This window comes from Carya illinoinensis, chromosome 7, assembly GCF_018687715.1.
Source record: "Carya illinoinensis cultivar Pawnee chromosome 7, C.illinoinensisPawnee_v1, whole genome shotgun sequence".
In the NCBI taxonomy this organism is placed as follows: domain Eukaryota; kingdom Viridiplantae; phylum Streptophyta; class Magnoliopsida; order Fagales; family Juglandaceae; genus Carya; species Carya illinoinensis.
This window is the reverse complement of record NC_056758.1, coordinates 2,470,967-2,487,697: the sequence shown is the minus strand read 5'-3', so window position 1 is coordinate 2,487,697 and position 16,731 is coordinate 2,470,967. Positions and strand designations below refer to the sequence as shown.

The window sequence follows — 16,731 nt, the reverse complement described above, 5'->3', positions numbered from 1 at the left end:
GTACCTTTTTGTTATAAAATGAAAGGAAAAAAATGTTATACATGACTTGATAATAAAATTAAAATAATTATTTGTTGAGAAATCTTTATATATTTTTACAAGATTCCTGAGAAAATGTCCCATTGCTAGACACAAAGATGCTTGCTGGTGAATCAGAAAATTGGTGAATGCCATACACAGCCCACCATTGTTTTCACTAATGATTGTGGAATAGACAAGACTTTGAGGCGGAAAAAAAAAATATTTCTTTTGGGTATCTAATCATGAGATTAGAATTTCGTACAAAGGGGCATTAATCAGAGGTCTTTTCTTGTTCACTAACAACCCGACCAAATTGCTTGAAAATCCTTCCAATACAAAGTCACATTTCACACCAATATTATATATTTTTATATATCAAATCATTGCTTGCGATGAGACAGACATTTTCACACACTCGGATGATGTTGCCAACTTATTTTTATGTTTTTTCTAGACTATATTCGAGTCTTTTCTTATTACTTCTTTATTATTTATAAATAATTTATTATTATTTACAATTCATTATTATTTACTTCTTTGTTATTATTTACAATCGATCTATTAATATTTATAAATTATTTTATTATTATTTTCAGATGATTTGAGATACTCGTAATTAAGGATGAAGATTTTTTAGTCCAAACCAGACCAAATTTATCCATACTTGATCTCGGTCCATGGTATCTCTAAAATTTGATTTTTGGTCTGGTCTCTAGGTGTATTTTTTTTAATCAGACTTGTCTAATCCGGTCTGATTCTTCGAGATAATCGGTCCACTCCAAAAAAAAATGATAGATCAAAATTTTCAATTTGTAACCTCAAATTAGATCAAAGTTGAGGTGAAGTGGTGTTGACGAAGTTGTTATATATGTAATTTTAAGATTTATGAATACCCAGAGAAAAACTTTAAATATTATTTGTATAACAAATATTAATTACTAAAATAAGTTGGCAACATGCATCGTACTCCATTTGAATATTAAGAGTTAATGGAGTCTAATATTAACTATTGAAAGTTATGTTTGGATGTCAAGATCATCTAACTCATCTCAAGCTAATCATTAATAGAATCTATTATTTTTTTTAAATTTAAAAAAAAAAAAAAATCATCCCAACCCACTTCATATATTCAAACACATATTTCAATTTATTTAAATTTAAACGCATCTTAATAGAACCTATAAAATATTATTATTCATAAATTAACTCAAATTATATGAAATCGGTTTAGTATTTAAATGCAAACTTAATAAATTAGAAATTGAGAATAATTTTTTTCCTTTTAATTTTGCTTCCTTTGTTTCTAATTATTATTATTATATATTTTTTGGTAAAAAGCGAAACCCTTTTGCTTGTGGTTAAAAAATAGACTGAAAAAATAAACCCCAATATCATCATCACCTTCTCTCTCTCTCTCTTTTCCTATCGTGGTGGAGCTGCCGGGAATCACGATTTGCCCCGGGGTCCACCGATGAAGGGCCATGATTCCAGGGGCCCACAGAGCATCACATCATCACCGTCCATCCCAATTAACTCCTGCACATCAGGTCTAGCTTCGACGTCTATGATTAGGTTCTTGCTTAGCCTTGCCTTTCTACCCACCTCCCCTATTATTATTATTATTATTATTATTATTATTATTTCTTAATTTTTCTTTGTCTTATATACCAGAAAATCTGCCTGAATATTATTTTGTCTGGTAACTTAGGCCACTATGAACAATGGCTTGGTATTCCCTCCTCTAGTTTTGATTTAGAGGCGAGGTATAGTGGAATAATTTTAAATAAAAATTAAATAAATTATTATTTTTTTAATATTTTTACTATTTTAAGATTTAAAAAAATTAAATTAAAATTTAAAAAATTGAATTATTTATTATATTTTATGTAGAAATTTAATAAAAATATAATGATGAGATGAGATGAATCTCTAAATCCAAACAAGCCTTAATCTTATCTCATTTTATATCATCTTTTTTTATTTTAACATTTAAATATAAATATTTTTCAATTTCAAATCTTAATTTTTTTATCTAATCATTAACTAATTATTATAACTTTTACAAATTTTTAGATGAAACATAAAAAATAATTTAATTTTTTAAAATACAAAAAAAATAATATTCAAAAAGTATATTCAAACAATATTTTAATTTTATAATATTTTAATTTAATTTATTTTATTTTATTTTATATTAAAAAAAATTTAATTCAAATAATTTCACTACTATTCATAAATTTTTAATTTCATTTTACCTCAACTCGACATTCAAAATAGAGAGGTTGAAAAGAATAATCATGCTAAGCAAATGCATCCGTATTTTTAAGCATCTCTTTGCTTATAATATATACAAAAATTTTATGTGCAGTTATTTTTGTGCACTTTTTTGTGCACTCTAGTGATATGATTGGTTGGATATTAAAAAAAATTAATCCAGCCAATCATATCAGTGGAGTGCGCAGGGAGTACGTAAAAGTGACTGTATGTAGCATTGCTCTAATATATATGTCAATTTTATTTTCTTATAAAAAATATTTAAAGTTTTTTTTCTCGTATTCATAGATCTCAAAATTATATACGCAATGACGAAGTTGAGCAACAACTTAAAAGCCGACGTTAAAAGTCTCGTTGGTACGATTCTTCCCAGCAGCGTTACCGCAAAGAATATGACGTCGAGTCAGGTCGCTTCAGCTGTGGTATTGTCGCTATAATTACTTTTCAGAAAGGTCGGAGCTTTCCTGGAATCTGGGGCGCTCAAAACGACGACGCCTCTTTTCTCTTCTTCACCTTCATGGTTTTACTGTAATTATCAGTTATTATGATCATTTGCTCGCTTCCCCCCCCCCCCCCCCCAAAAAAAAAAAAAAACTCTCTCTCAGACACACACACAGAGATTCTATCTCGGAGCCCACAAGACCATCGAAGATCCAACAATGTCACACACCCTCTCCGTTTTTTAGACCCCTTGAGGTTTTCTCCCTCTGGGTCACACTTTTTGAGCCCTTTCGAGTTCATTTCAATTACACAAGAAACAACTTCCTTGCGTTTTTAATTCTCCTCCAAGTTTCAAATTTTGGGGTTCCCGAATTCATTTGGTGGGGAATTATTCGTTTTGGGTCAAGATCATAGCTCAACCGAGATTCGAATTTTTTTTTGGCTTATTTTCGTGTGGAAATTTGGGTTTTTTTTTGTACTCGTGGAGCTTTTTGACTGGTTAAGAAATGCTGGGATTATCAGGTGTTGGATTTTGTGGTTGCTGCAAGTAGAACTTGTGGAGCTGGTGGTGGAATTTTCAGTACTTTTGGGTTGTTCAGTACTTTTGGGTTGAAGGCTGTGATTGGGGATTGGTGGTTTGGTTGTTGAAAATAGGGTTTTGCATGGCTTGGTTTTGATTTGGTAGGCTCTGAATGTGTAAGCCTTAAGGGGTCCTCTGCTCAGTTGTGGAGGATCCCTGTTGAAAAAGAAAAGATTCAAACTTGAGGTGTGATTATCGGAGGGTTCGTAAATTTTGTGATAAATGGTTATGGTGGTCGAATTGGGTGGATAATCAAGTGGGAGGTGTTGGAACTTGCATTTCGTGCGGTTTTATACAGATTTTGGTGGAAATGTTCGGTCCAGTTCCGGATAGGGGGCATGATAACAGTGCAGTTTCGGTACCAGTTTTGATTCCCTGGTCATTCGTGTGGCGTTATGGGGGAAGAAACGTGTCACTTTTCGGTTCTTTCACCAGGTGGGTCGCTAAGATTATCATATTTTGATCTTATGTTACTACCCAGATCTGAATTATTCGTGTGACGGTATCTAACATTCTTTTTTTTTCATAGGTGATATCTAACATTCTTTTGGCTCATAAAAAAACTAACAAATTTTTCTTTTCCTTGGTTACTAGTATATATTCCTTTTTCTATTTGTAGTTTTTTTAGTAGATAGATTGGATCTGTGATAGGGGTTTTTATTGGATTTATCATCTAAACAGGTGGTCAGGAAGTATACCTATGTCTCCGGTGGAGGGACGCGATGATGTATTTCAAGTTGTTTGCAACTTGACACCAGGAAATCACCAGGTTAATTAACTTGCCTGATTGATATGGGTCAACTAGATAGCCTTAATGTTAACTGCTCTTATGCCTATCATCGTTGTCATTGGCTGTAAGATAAAATCAAAATACAATCACAAGCAAGTGAATTCAGACAGTTCACAACCAATTTAGCTATCAAAGCTGTTGTGGATTGCTGAATTTTTTTATTAGAAGTTGACATATAATGCAAAATTTTATCCTTTCATTGTAAAGTGAGCAAAAGGGCATGTGGGACAAATCCAAGATTTCAAATTTTCCATGTGAGCTCCCAAATGATGAAGATAAAGGACTATTCATGCTCCCAACTAATTCATCCTGTGAAATCAAAACGTATTCAGATTTGTAAATCCATGCTGGAAGATCATCCATCAATGAATTATGGCTGAGATCTGACGCCACAAGGTTTGCACAATCAACCATAGACTCCATCAAGCTTCTGGAGGTTTCTTTCCTATAGAACTTGGAACTTGACCAGTAAATCCATTGGCCAAAAGGTCTAAAATCCCAAGGCTTGTCATTTCACTAATACAGTCTGAAACCTCACCAACAAATGAGTTCTTGCACATATTAAAATAGTTCCATGAGATAACACCGACCTGATCCAACCTTGAGATATGGAAATGGGAGGGGGAGAGAGAGACAGAGGAGGGGAGGGGGGGGGGGGGGGGGGGGGGGTAGATATCTACCTAGCATATGGTCTCTATATGGTGATGGCAGAACCTCTCGGCATTGTTGGTACAAAAATCACTGCCAGGCAGGGAGGGGGTAAGGGTTGAAGGAAGGTGCTCAAAGTCAGAAATCTAGGCCTTCATCATCTGGGAAGCAGGTCTCCGAAAGGCTGGGGCAAAATCAGGACTTCACCTGTTTTTCTTGGGTCAGATCAGGTTTTTCTTGGGTCAGATTAGGTCATATCTCAACGCTGTGAATCTTTTTGAACTGTTAGAAAGGTCAGTTCGTCAGAAAGCATAGTGAGAATTTTAAAAATGATTCTGATTTGCTTAATGTGTGCATTTGGAGGGAGCAGAATGACTGAAGCTTCGAGAATTGTGAGAATAATTTTTTCTTTTTTAGGTATTGTGAGAAGAGCATTAAGGAGCATAAAGACTGATTAGTGTGGAGGAGAAGACACATTGTGGTGAATGATTAATGTTTAATTCTTAAAAGGAGTGGGGAGTTTGTTGGCCATCTTTTATTCTTTTCGAGATGGCTAGTGCTGTGTAGTGACCTTTTTAGATAGATTGGTTAGATTTGGGCCATTACTATATTTCCTTTTTTTTTTAAAAAAAAAAAAAAACTCTGAACGAGGGTTAGAAAGGAAGCTCACAAATTGTAGCAGTGGAAGATGGCTCTACTTGCCTGGTATGGTGTATTTGGAGGGAAAGAAATGACAGGAATTTTGAGAAACATGACCAGATGGAGAGGAACTCAAAACTTTTATTTTTTATTAATCTTTTCCTTTGGACAACATCTATTGACTTTTATTGGCCAGCTTATTATGAGTTTCATATCTTTTTCTATTTCGAGATAGGTGAATCTCTTGTATACACTTTGTGTACCTGGATGCACCTTTTGCGGGGTTATTGAAGCTTTATTACTTATAGAAAAAGGTCTTGAGAAAATCTTGACAACAGATAATTTGAGAAGGTATGGTTTCATCACTATCAATTGGTGCTTGTGTTTAAAAGGAATGGAGAATACCTAGATCACCTACTTCTCCATTGTGAAGTGGCAAAGGTCCTATGGGATGATATCTTTGATGGCATTGTTATTGCCTGGGTGATGTCTAGGAGGGTGGTGGGTCTTCTAGCTTGTTGGAGAGGTATCCATGGTAATCATCAAATTGCTGCCATTGGGAAGATGGCTCCCCTATGTCTTATGTGGTGTATTTGGCTTGTGAGGAATGGGCATAGTTTTGAAGATAGAGAACGCTCATTGGGAGAGATTAGAGATTTTTTCTTCCATGCATGATCACTTTGGGCATCTGCTAGTGTACTTGATGGGGCTTGCTTTCATAATTTTATTGTTGCGTTTTCTACTTCCTCGCATGTAATTAGGTGTCCTCTCTTACTCCTTGTGTACTTGGGCTATGCCTAATTACTTGGTTTAATAAACTTCTTTTTACCCATTGAAAAAAAGGTCTTGCTATCTATTCTCAAGGTCGTGGATGGTACTTTTAATTGTTTTAAAGATTCTCTCTTAGTAAAAAGTAAATTAAAATAAACATGTGCTAATTGTTATGACCAATAATTAATGTCACAAATTTTCAGCTAATGAATTTTCTACTCCAGCAAAATCAAAATATTGTACCTTGGTTGTTGCTTAGACTAAATATGCTTTGAAACCCTTTTTTTTCTTTTTGCTTTACCATATTTCCAACACAATGTTGAGGTGAATTTTTAACATAATATGATGTGCATAGAGGACTGAGATTCCTTGCCTTTATTCATGTTAGTAGATGCACTTTAAGAAATTCTATTTGTATATTTATATGTCGCAACCAAGTCATCGTGGGCATGGGACCTGTCTACCCTTGGGATAAATATGCTTACACATTGATGCATAATGCTGATGGTTTGTTTACCTAACAAAAAATATAATGCTGATAGTTATTCAAATCTGTTGTTGATGTTCAAATTTGTTGTTTCCATTCATTTGCAGTACAAGTTTTGGGTTGATGGAGTGTGGCGGCATGATGAGAGCCAGCCATTTTCAAGGGGGGATTATGGTTTAGTAAATACCATCTTTGTTGGTAGGGAGCCAGATATGATTAATTCTACTTTTGGTTCTCAGACACCTGGCAGATCCAACATGGATGTGGATCATGATGACATTATGCCTGCAGTAAGGGAATTTCTACTCTGGAGTTATTTTTTCCAAAATTCTGCTAGAATTTTGTTAGTGTTTTTTCTTTTAATTGGTGTGGCTTCTGAATAATTATTAAGAATGTGGCACATAACTTTCCCCATCATAAAAAATGAAAGAGTCATGAGAAATGTGAGAGTCATTTTAGGTTGCCAGCCCCTTAGCAGCCAAAGAATCTGTTATCAATTATGTTTCTAAGAGGTTTCCCAAAGGAAAATTTCAAAGGGCTCCAATACATTGTTGATAATCATTGTTGGATGGTAATGTTTTTAGCTGTTCAATTTCCCATACTGCTGTTAAATAAAAAGGTGCACCCCAGGGGAGGGGGCTTATGTTATTGTTATTTAATTTGTCTTAATACCTTGTGGATTTTATGTTGTAATACAAAATAGGTCTCATTGTCACATGGTGCTTCACAAGAAGCCATTCCAAGGATATCATCTGCCGATTTAGAGGTTTCTCGCCACCATATATCTGTATTCTTGTCTACACATACTGCTTATGAGTTACTTCCTGACTCAGGCAAGGTTTGGATGCTTTACCCTGTTGAGGAGCTATTTATGGTTTTATTCACTGGGGTTTGACCACTCTAACTAGGTAAATTCGTCACTGTCAAGATCAGTTATCTAATAGTTTCTACTGTCTAGCATTGCAGATCATTACCCTGGATATTAATTTACCAGTGAAGCAAGCATTTCATATCCTACATGAACAGGTGACATACCCAAATGAATTTCTCTCTGTTAATACATTGCTGAGCATTAGCTTAGATTTTTATCTTTGCTGATTTAAGTTACTTCCAGGGAATCTCTGTGGCGCCTCTCTGGGATTTTTGCAAGGGCCAGTTTGTTGGAGTTCTCAGTGCATTGGACTTCATTTTAATTTTGAGAGAGGTATCTCTGGGATAAACTTCTGTCTTATATTGCAATGTTGTAGCTATGAAGAAAAATAGTTCTTTGTATTTTGAAAATGAAATGTACAAGGGTTGATATCGGAAGTATCTGAAAGAGTTTCTAGGCTCTGGTAGCTTTTAGAGAAAACTGTCATTTTTAGCTTATCGCTAGAAAATGGTGGAAAACTAGGAACTTTATTTAGGTTTACATTCTTTCTAGAGCCTAAGGATGTACAAGGTACAACATGATGCTCAGTCTAACAAAAGCTGCCAAATTAAAATTAGCACCTGTTTTTACCAAAATAAGCCATAAGGTCATCGATTTATCTTTTTTGTTTCATCTGATGACCTAGTGTGCTTAGGGTTTCTTGCACTCTTCACAATTGATTCCATGGCTACTGATCCCTGTTTATGATCCATAGCCAACTTCCTATTACAACCCTCCAGGACAGAAGTTTTAAACTGACATGATTTTTTTTGTCTGCCCTTTGTTCTCTTTCTAATTTAACTTTTATTTATTTAGTGGAATGCAGTTCAATGTCCATTTATCTTCTGAATGCTGTTTTCCTTGTCCATTTTTTTTCTGACACAAATAAGCTCACATATGCGTGGGTGAGAATAAACCCATTTAACATGTGTGACCCTTTAAATTTTAGCTTGGGAATCATGGATCAAACATGACAGAGGAACAGCTTGAGACACATACAATAGCAGCTTGGAAAGAGGGGAAGTTACATCTTACCAGAACAATGGATGGCGATGGGGGATCATTTCCTCGTCAACACCTTATCCATGTAAGTACTTCTTGAGATTCTATGCCAAGAGGATCTAGCATGCAGAAGACTTGCACACCTCTGCACTTTTGGTATGACTGTCCCTTATCAAAGAATTTGGTAAGGGTGGTACTCAAGCTTCATTCTGACTTGCATTCTCTACTGGTAAATTTGTCAAATGCTCACATGTAAAGATATAGATATCAAAATTTGAAATGTGTCTTAAGGGTGCCGTAATTTGCATGTTATATTGTGACTCCTTTATTTTCAAATCTCTGTAAGAACCCTATTTGTAGTTGATGGGATTTGGAGAGAGATGATTGGGTTAACTGGCCAGGACAACAGGTGTTCCCTACCAAATAAACTTGCAGAAGATGATGATTACTGATCTTAGGGTTAGATTGTCCTTTTCTTGGTAGGCTTTTGGAGGTATACATCAAGAAGCCTTGGGATAATATGGCACAAATGAGTCTGATTAATAGTTTGGCAAGCTGGTGGCATGTTGTGCAAGTTTGTCTGATTTTCACTGATTAGACTATTTGGACTTTTTGATGGATCTTGATATATTGCACGAACCCTATATACTTGTACTCTATCACCCCTGTGCAAAGTCCACCCCATCTTACGGATTGTCACCTTTATGCGGTTTTTTTTTTCCTAATATGTATATATACATTTAGTGGTGTGCCGATGATTAGTTTAGTATGAATTTAATGATTAAATATTGTTTTTGCCGATTGCTGGGAGAACTTGGACTTTTTAAACTCAGGAGTGCCTTGTATTTTGATGTTGGAATATGATAACTGGTAGTCTGATATATTTAGTTCTGAAATGCACAGGCTGGGCCTTATGATTGTATGAAAGATGTTGCTTTGAAAATTTTACAAAACAAGGTGGCCACAGTTCCCATCATCCATTATTCACAGGATGGGTCTTTTCCACAGCTTTTACATCTTGCTTCGCTGTCTGGAATACTAAAATGTAAGCTTCTTCCAAGATTGTCCCTTAAAGGTCCATGAATTGAAACTAATTAATGGACCTAATTTTCAGGTATCTACAGGTATTTTAGACATTCTCTAAGCTCCTTGCCCATTCTTGAGCAACCTATTTGTTCAATTCCTTTGGGTACATGGGTTCCGAAAATTGGGGAGTCAAGGCCATTTGCAATGTTAAGGCCAAATGCATCTCTCAGTGCTGCTTTGACTTTGTTAGTTCAAGGTGATTTCCTTCTCATCTCAAACTATTGCATAAGGTAGAAGTCAATTTTATCTTGTAGGAACTGGCATATTTGTCTTAACCTTAAAGTCTCTGCATTATATACCTGAACTTGTTTCTTCTTTTCTTCCTGCACACTGTTTCCTGCTTTCCTTCTTTTCTTCCTGCATACTGTTTCTGGCTTTCTGAATTCTCTCTAGGACAATGCTAATTATAATGCTTATTAGTTTGAGAAGGCATCCTTTTTATAAGTATTGCAGTCTGAGCATTATTTGTTGTTCATTATTTTCCATCTGCATTTGACTCAATAAGCAGCAAGCAGGTTCCATTTCAATTATTCCATCATCTTCTTATGTTATTACACCTTCCTTTTGCAGCTGAAGTTAGTTCAATACCAATAGTGGATGATAATGGCTCATTGCTGGATATTTATTCACGAAGGTAATCTGTTTTCTTTCAGCTGAAGTTATTACACCCTTCCTTTTGCTTTCTCAGTATTGCATGAAGGTATTATTTGAATTATCCATATTACATAACCATCTTGAGATGCGCTTGCTATTTCCTTCATAGTGATATCACCTCTTTGGCTAAAGACAAGGCATATGCACAGATTCATCTCGATGAAATGACAATTCACCAGGTAATTTCTCAATGTTACCCACGCATTGGACTCAATTAGGCATGTAGGCTGAATGATAGTTGGCCGCTTTGTACATAGATATATCCTTGGTTGCAAAACAATATATAGTAAATCTCATTCCAGATTATCATTTCTCAGTTTAATGTCCAGTACTTAGTCAAAGTGTGTTTTCCCCAAATTTTGAGTATATGAGTTGTGGATTAAAAAACAATTACAGTTGTTTGCTCATATTTATACAATCCTTGAAATGAACACTTGTGAAAAGTGTGGTGAAAATAATAATAAAATTTTATTGTTGTGCTAATTTTGAGCCAGTCAGTAATATGCATTCTTGCAAATGATTTGCATTGATGTATATGTGCACATGTGCATGTATATCTGAATGCATGCATATGTACACACACACTTCGTTTTACTTGTTTCTGAGTGTGTTGTTTAATGCTTATAGGCATTACGACTGGGGCAGAATGCAAATTCTTCTTATGGCTTCTTTAATGGGCAGAGATTTCAGATGTGTTTACGATCTGACCCACTGCATGAAGTGATGAAACGGTTGACAAATCCTGGTAATTTGCAATAGCTCTCATTAAGATTTTTTTTTTTTTGATGTTACCTCTCCCCCCCCCCCCCCCCCCCCCCCCCCAAAAAAAAAAAAAAAAAAAAAACCCCCACCTCTTCCCTTGTCATGATATGGCTTTGTTTGCTCAAATCCCTTCAGGGGTTAGGAGACTTGTCATTGTAGAGGCTGGCAGCAATCGTGTGGAAGGTGTAATATCATTGAGTGACGTGTTCAACTTCTTGCTACGCTAGCTGGAACTTGTTGGCCATCATTTCGCATGAGAGGGCTAATTATGGTGCCATTGTGGAAGTCACATTGTTTTTTCAACATCATGTATCTTTGAGCTTACTCTCTTCCTTCCCATTGTGAAATGTCTAATTTGTTTCTCTGAGTCTTGATTTACAAGCCTCGTGCTTATGAGCCCCCACCCCCCCTTTTTAGGATAGAAATTTTTAAAGAGAAAAGAAATCTGTAAATTGTGAGGATTCCATTTTTCACTTTTAAACACTGTGCCCTAATTGTTATCCTTGTAGCTGGCACAGTTGCCATGCTTGTGACTAGTGCTAACAGAAAATGAGGCCGGCAAAAAAAAAAAAAAAAAAATTGTTTGTGGCATTCGTCTTGCCATTTGGTGGGCTTGTAGGTAAAAAGTTGGCTGCTTAAATTTTGAATTTCTGATCTTTGCTTGTTTGTATCCAGCAAAGAAAAAGGTCTTTGCTTGTCATTTTTATTGTAACATTGGCGTTTGGGTGGCTGGGACAATTTAGGTCACAGGTTTTAATTTTGTATAAATTTAAGAGGACTTTTCTTTTTCAATCTATTGTCTACAATCTTGATCCTTTTGGGGTTTAATTTAAAGTGGGTCCTCCATGATCTAGAGATAATCTCTCACAGAGCCACTCATTCCCTGATCACCTTAATCTTTTACTATTTTATTAGTCTAGTTATATTATTCTCTTAATCATAACATAGCACTTCTGTGATCATTCACTTTCAATTGTCAAAGGACATCAATTTCTACTTTCCTGAGGAATCTAGCTTCATTTAAGATCAAGGCTTTTTTCTTTTTTTCTTTTCCCATAATAAATTTAGGACATTTTTGCCCTGCTATCCCAAGTACTGCTCTAGGATGTCTAACGAGTAATGATACACAAATAATATATTTCACAACACGTCGTAAAATAAGTATATTTTTGTAAAATGATATTTTGATAAGGTATTTTACGAAAATTACCCCTCATTTTAAAACATCCAGTCCAGCCAAATGACACCTTCCATTGCTACATTTTTATGTTTCTACTTTTCATAACTAATGATCAAGACAAAATGATAGTGGAAGGCTCTTACAGCCAGTCTACACAAATAAATTGCAGCACACACCGACTCATTGCGACTTTTAATCGCAATCTAATAGCCAATTTATCATATTACAACAAAATCGCTTTAAGTGACTTCCCCTCAATGAAAAATGGGTGGAAGCCATTTTTTACTCTAAATCTTTTTTTATTTTTTTATTTCACTAGTGTTGTTTTTGTTTATTTTGAAATGATTGTTGGAGACTCACCCTATTGAATCTTGTATCATGTATCCGCTTATTTTATCTAGGGGTGAATTCGGTCCGATCCGGTCGGTCCGCAGGGGGATTTGCGGACCGGACCGGACCAATTCGGTCCAGGGTTTTCCCACCCTGGACCAGACCGAAATGGACTAAGGACCGGTCCGGTCCGTCCCTTTCGGGGGGGGGGTCCGGTCCGGTCCGTCCGTCGGTCCAAATATGGACCATGTGGCCCATGGGCCCAATCGGCCCAACAGTGAAATCACATTAATTTTTTATCTAATTTTATGTCAAAAAATACCTAAAAATAAAAGATTTAAATGCAAAATAAAATTAAGCATAAAAAGGAAATTATCTATATACAATAAATTTGAATAAATGATTTTACAAGGAAAAAAAAATAAAGAAAATTGAAAAAGACCCATAAATTACAAAAAATCCATGACTTAATGTCTAAATTAATGATTTGCAAAGGACCTATGATTTCATTAAAACTTAAAGAGCACCACTTTTACATCCAAAAATAAAAAATCCAAAAATTCATGTCAAATCCTCACATACAAGCAATATTTTATATCAAATGAAATTTAATACATCTAAATTCTAATTCTATGCCAACTAAACATCCATATTTCAAAAGAAAAGGAAAAAAGTTGAAAAGTACATCTAATTCTTAACTAAACATCCAACTAAACATGCCAACTAAACATCCAAAAGTCCAAATAAAAGGGAAAAAAAATAAGAAACCAAAAAAAGTTAAGCAAAGGACATAAAAAATATTACAATTTACAATCCATGCATCTAGGCTTCTAGCCATAATAACTAATAAAGTGATATTACGAATTACAAGTGACTAAATAATAACTAATACAAATAACAAATAACTAAGATATGATCTCTAAACGGCAAACACTTGATCTCGTCAAAGCTTTCACCACCAAACGAAATGCTGCCAAATAGGACACAAAAATTCAATGAGAGACAATACAAAAGTAAAACTAAATTGGACAAGTCACAATTGAAGAAAATAATCTGAAATTTTAAAGAAAACAATTTAAGTTCTCACCTCATGAATTTGCATTAGATGTAGACATTGTATTTGACGCCTCCATAGAATTTTCACCCTCCTGAGCAAGTGCTATACAATAAAGGCAAAAAAAAACAATTTATATAAATTTTCACTACATATATAAATCATAAAAGTTATAAAATGAAGTAAATAATAAACATACGTTACATACCCATATCCAACTGCCTCTCAAAATCTTTCACATCATCCATTATAGTCCTAAGGCTGATTGGAGTAGATGAAGAACGAAGCCAATTTTGTGTACAAATGAGGCCCTCAACCATCATTGGAGATAAACTACTTCAGAAAGGATCAAGAACACGACCTGCTGTGCTAAAGCAAGATTCAGAGGCAACTGTAGAGACTGGTATTGCAAGTACATCGCGTGCAATTTTTGAAAGTACACGATATCTAAATGAGTTAACCTTCCACCAAACTAGAATGTCAAAACTTGCACTGTCTGTCTCACACTTTTCATCTAGATATCTATCAACCTCTAACTTACTTTCAAGAGAGTCCTCCGACTACAACCGTTGCTTAAATATGGCCATTCTCTGTGCACGAACATCCACGTCTGTACTTGCGCCATCTTCACCAATAAGATTTACATCTTCACGTGATAAACTTCTAGACTGCTGTTGTTGTTGTAAAGAGTTGCTATACTCATCATTTGCAAGGTATGCCTCATACATGCTGGTTAAAGTATTCTTCACTGAACAACTCAAATCAACTGCTTTTGTGGGATCATGGGCATACATCACTTCCAACTCAAAGTCAAGATATCGCATCTTGTACCGAGGATCAAGAAGAATTCCAACAAACAACAACATATTCATATTATCCAAGTTGCCCCAATATTTGTTAAATTTTTTCTTCATATTTGTGGCCATTGATCCCACCACAAGGTTTTGATTTTGACACTCCAAATCAATTGCACCGGATATTGTAGCTAACTCTGGAAAAAAAGAGTTGCAAGTTGCATACAGACCCCCCGAAAAGCGTAAAGTTGCATCATGAAATAGTTTAAGAAACTTTACAAACAACCTTGTCTTCTCCCAATCAATATTATTGGGAGGCCCCAACTTTTTTGACGTTCTCTTATTCACAACTTGCTCTACATCTTCCTCATCATCGTCATCATCATCTCCAATACTAGTAAGGAAAGACGAATCCTCTTCTTCCAACCGTTCAAACGCTTTTTGAAATTTTATTGCTCTCTCTAACATAAGATAGGTGGAGTTCCACCTAGTTGGTACATCTAAGCAAATGCCACTTTTACACGTAATTTCTTCCAACTGTATATATTTATTAAACATACTCCACCTTTGAGGTGATGACTTCACATATTTTACAACACCTCTCACATTTGCAATAGACTCATCAAATTCCCTCAACCCCTCACGAACTATTAAGTTTAAGATGTGGGCACAGCATCGAACATGCAAAAATTCATGTTCCAAAATAGTATCCTTCCTATACTTGGTTTTTTTCTTCAAATAAGAAACTGCACCATTATTAGAACTTGCATTATCAAGTGTGATAGCAAGATATTTTGGTCGCCCCCAATCATGCAAACACATCTCAATGGCCTTACCAAGTGTATCCCCTTTGTGATTCTCAACCAAACAAAAAGAAAGAATTCTCTTGTGTAGATTCCAATCATCATCAATAAAGTGTGCAGTAAGACACATATAATTGAGATTTTGCACGGATGTCCATGTATCCGTAGTGAGGGAAACTCGTTGCCCTTGAAGAGCACTTCTCAACTTATTTTTTTCTCTCGTATACACACTAAAGCAATCCTTTGCAACCGTAACACGAGATGGAATCGTTACCCACTTAGGGCAAACAGTAAGCATAAACTTCTTGAAACCCTCTCCCTCAACAAACCTAAAGGGTAGCTCATCAAGAATTATCATCTCTACTAAGCTTTGTCTACAAGCATCAACACTAAATGCTATAGACACAAGTTCTCCACTACCACTTCCTCCATCCGCCTTTCAAGCTAGGGTAGTTTGAGACTTATCCGTCCTATTAAAATGACATTTCTTACATTGTTTTTCAATATGATATTTCATGGACTTTGTACCGTTGGTCTTCGTATCACATGCATACGAAGCAGTACAATAATTACATTTAGCCCTAGGTTTACTTGGATCACCGTTTGGTATTCTAGTAAAATGATCCCAAACCATTGACCTATGTCTACCACTTACATTGGGTGCAAGTGGAGGTAGGGCTGTACCACTTTGTGTAGGCATACTTGACTCTACATCATCTGTAGTAGAGTCTTGAATCTGGTCCCCGTCCATCTACAAAAATATACTAGAAGTCTAGTAGTCAGTAGAGTCTTGAATTCCTATAAAATATACAAACCATTAGATCAACCCTCATTTTTAAAAACAAGTCCAAGACTTAATAAATAACATCATATCAACAAAATAAGTCTTGAATTCCTATAAAATATTATTTACCAACCATTAGATCAACCCTCATTTTTAAAAACAAGTCCAAGACTTAATAAATAACATCATATCAACAAAATAAAATATAAGATATAGATATAAATTCCTATAAAAATCCCAACTTGCAAACTTCTAGAACCACAGAGGGTTCTCACCCCCAATCCTCACCGAACAGCAACATTTGTTTCTGTTTATTTTTTATTTTTTTTTAAATATAATGCAATTCGGTAAGAAATTTCCGTGGGAATAATATTTCCCTTATTTTTTGATTATCAACAAAAAATATGGTTTATGTGTAAGTGTAACCTTTCACTGAAATAAACACATTTATTGAAATAAAATGGTATTAAATATTACGGAAATAAATATTAGAGGTATTAAACACATTTATTAAACACTGGTATCAAATGGTATTAAATATTACAGAAATAAATATTAGAGGTATTAAACACATTTATTAAACACTGAAACGGCGAGCTGGGGGGGGGGGGGGGGGGGGGGGGGGGGGGGAAGGTATTTATTAAATGCATGTATTATTACCTTTAGCTTGATGCTTGTTGTAACGGCAAGGGCTACCGCTGCTCGTTGAACGGACCGGTTG

General features: G+C 35.2%; 1 protein-coding gene across 2 annotated transcripts; it reads left to right on the top strand.

Moving 5' to 3' along the window:
* The first annotated feature begins 2,857 nt into the window (after positions 1-2,857).
* LOC122315875 (sucrose nonfermenting 4-like protein) lies at positions 2,858-11,717 on the top strand. Of its 2 annotated transcripts, XM_043132157.1 has the most exons (13): positions 2,858-3,751; positions 3,998-4,085; positions 6,759-6,941; positions 7,355-7,489; positions 7,618-7,677; positions 7,766-7,855; positions 8,511-8,648; positions 9,467-9,608; positions 9,678-9,845; positions 10,220-10,283; positions 10,413-10,482; positions 10,931-11,048; positions 11,201-11,717. In XM_043132157.1, the coding sequence occupies exons 1-13, from the start codon at positions 3,627-3,629 to the stop codon at positions 11,290-11,292; spliced, it is 1,473 nt and encodes a 490-aa protein (XP_042988091.1). In that variant the 5' UTR covers positions 2,858-3,626; the 3' UTR covers positions 11,293-11,717. The 2 variants fall into 2 exon arrangements, with proteins under 2 accessions (XP_042988091.1, XP_042988092.1); XM_043132158.1 differs by lacking the exon at positions 3,998-4,085.
* The last annotated feature ends 5,014 nt before the right edge of the window (positions 11,718-16,731 follow it).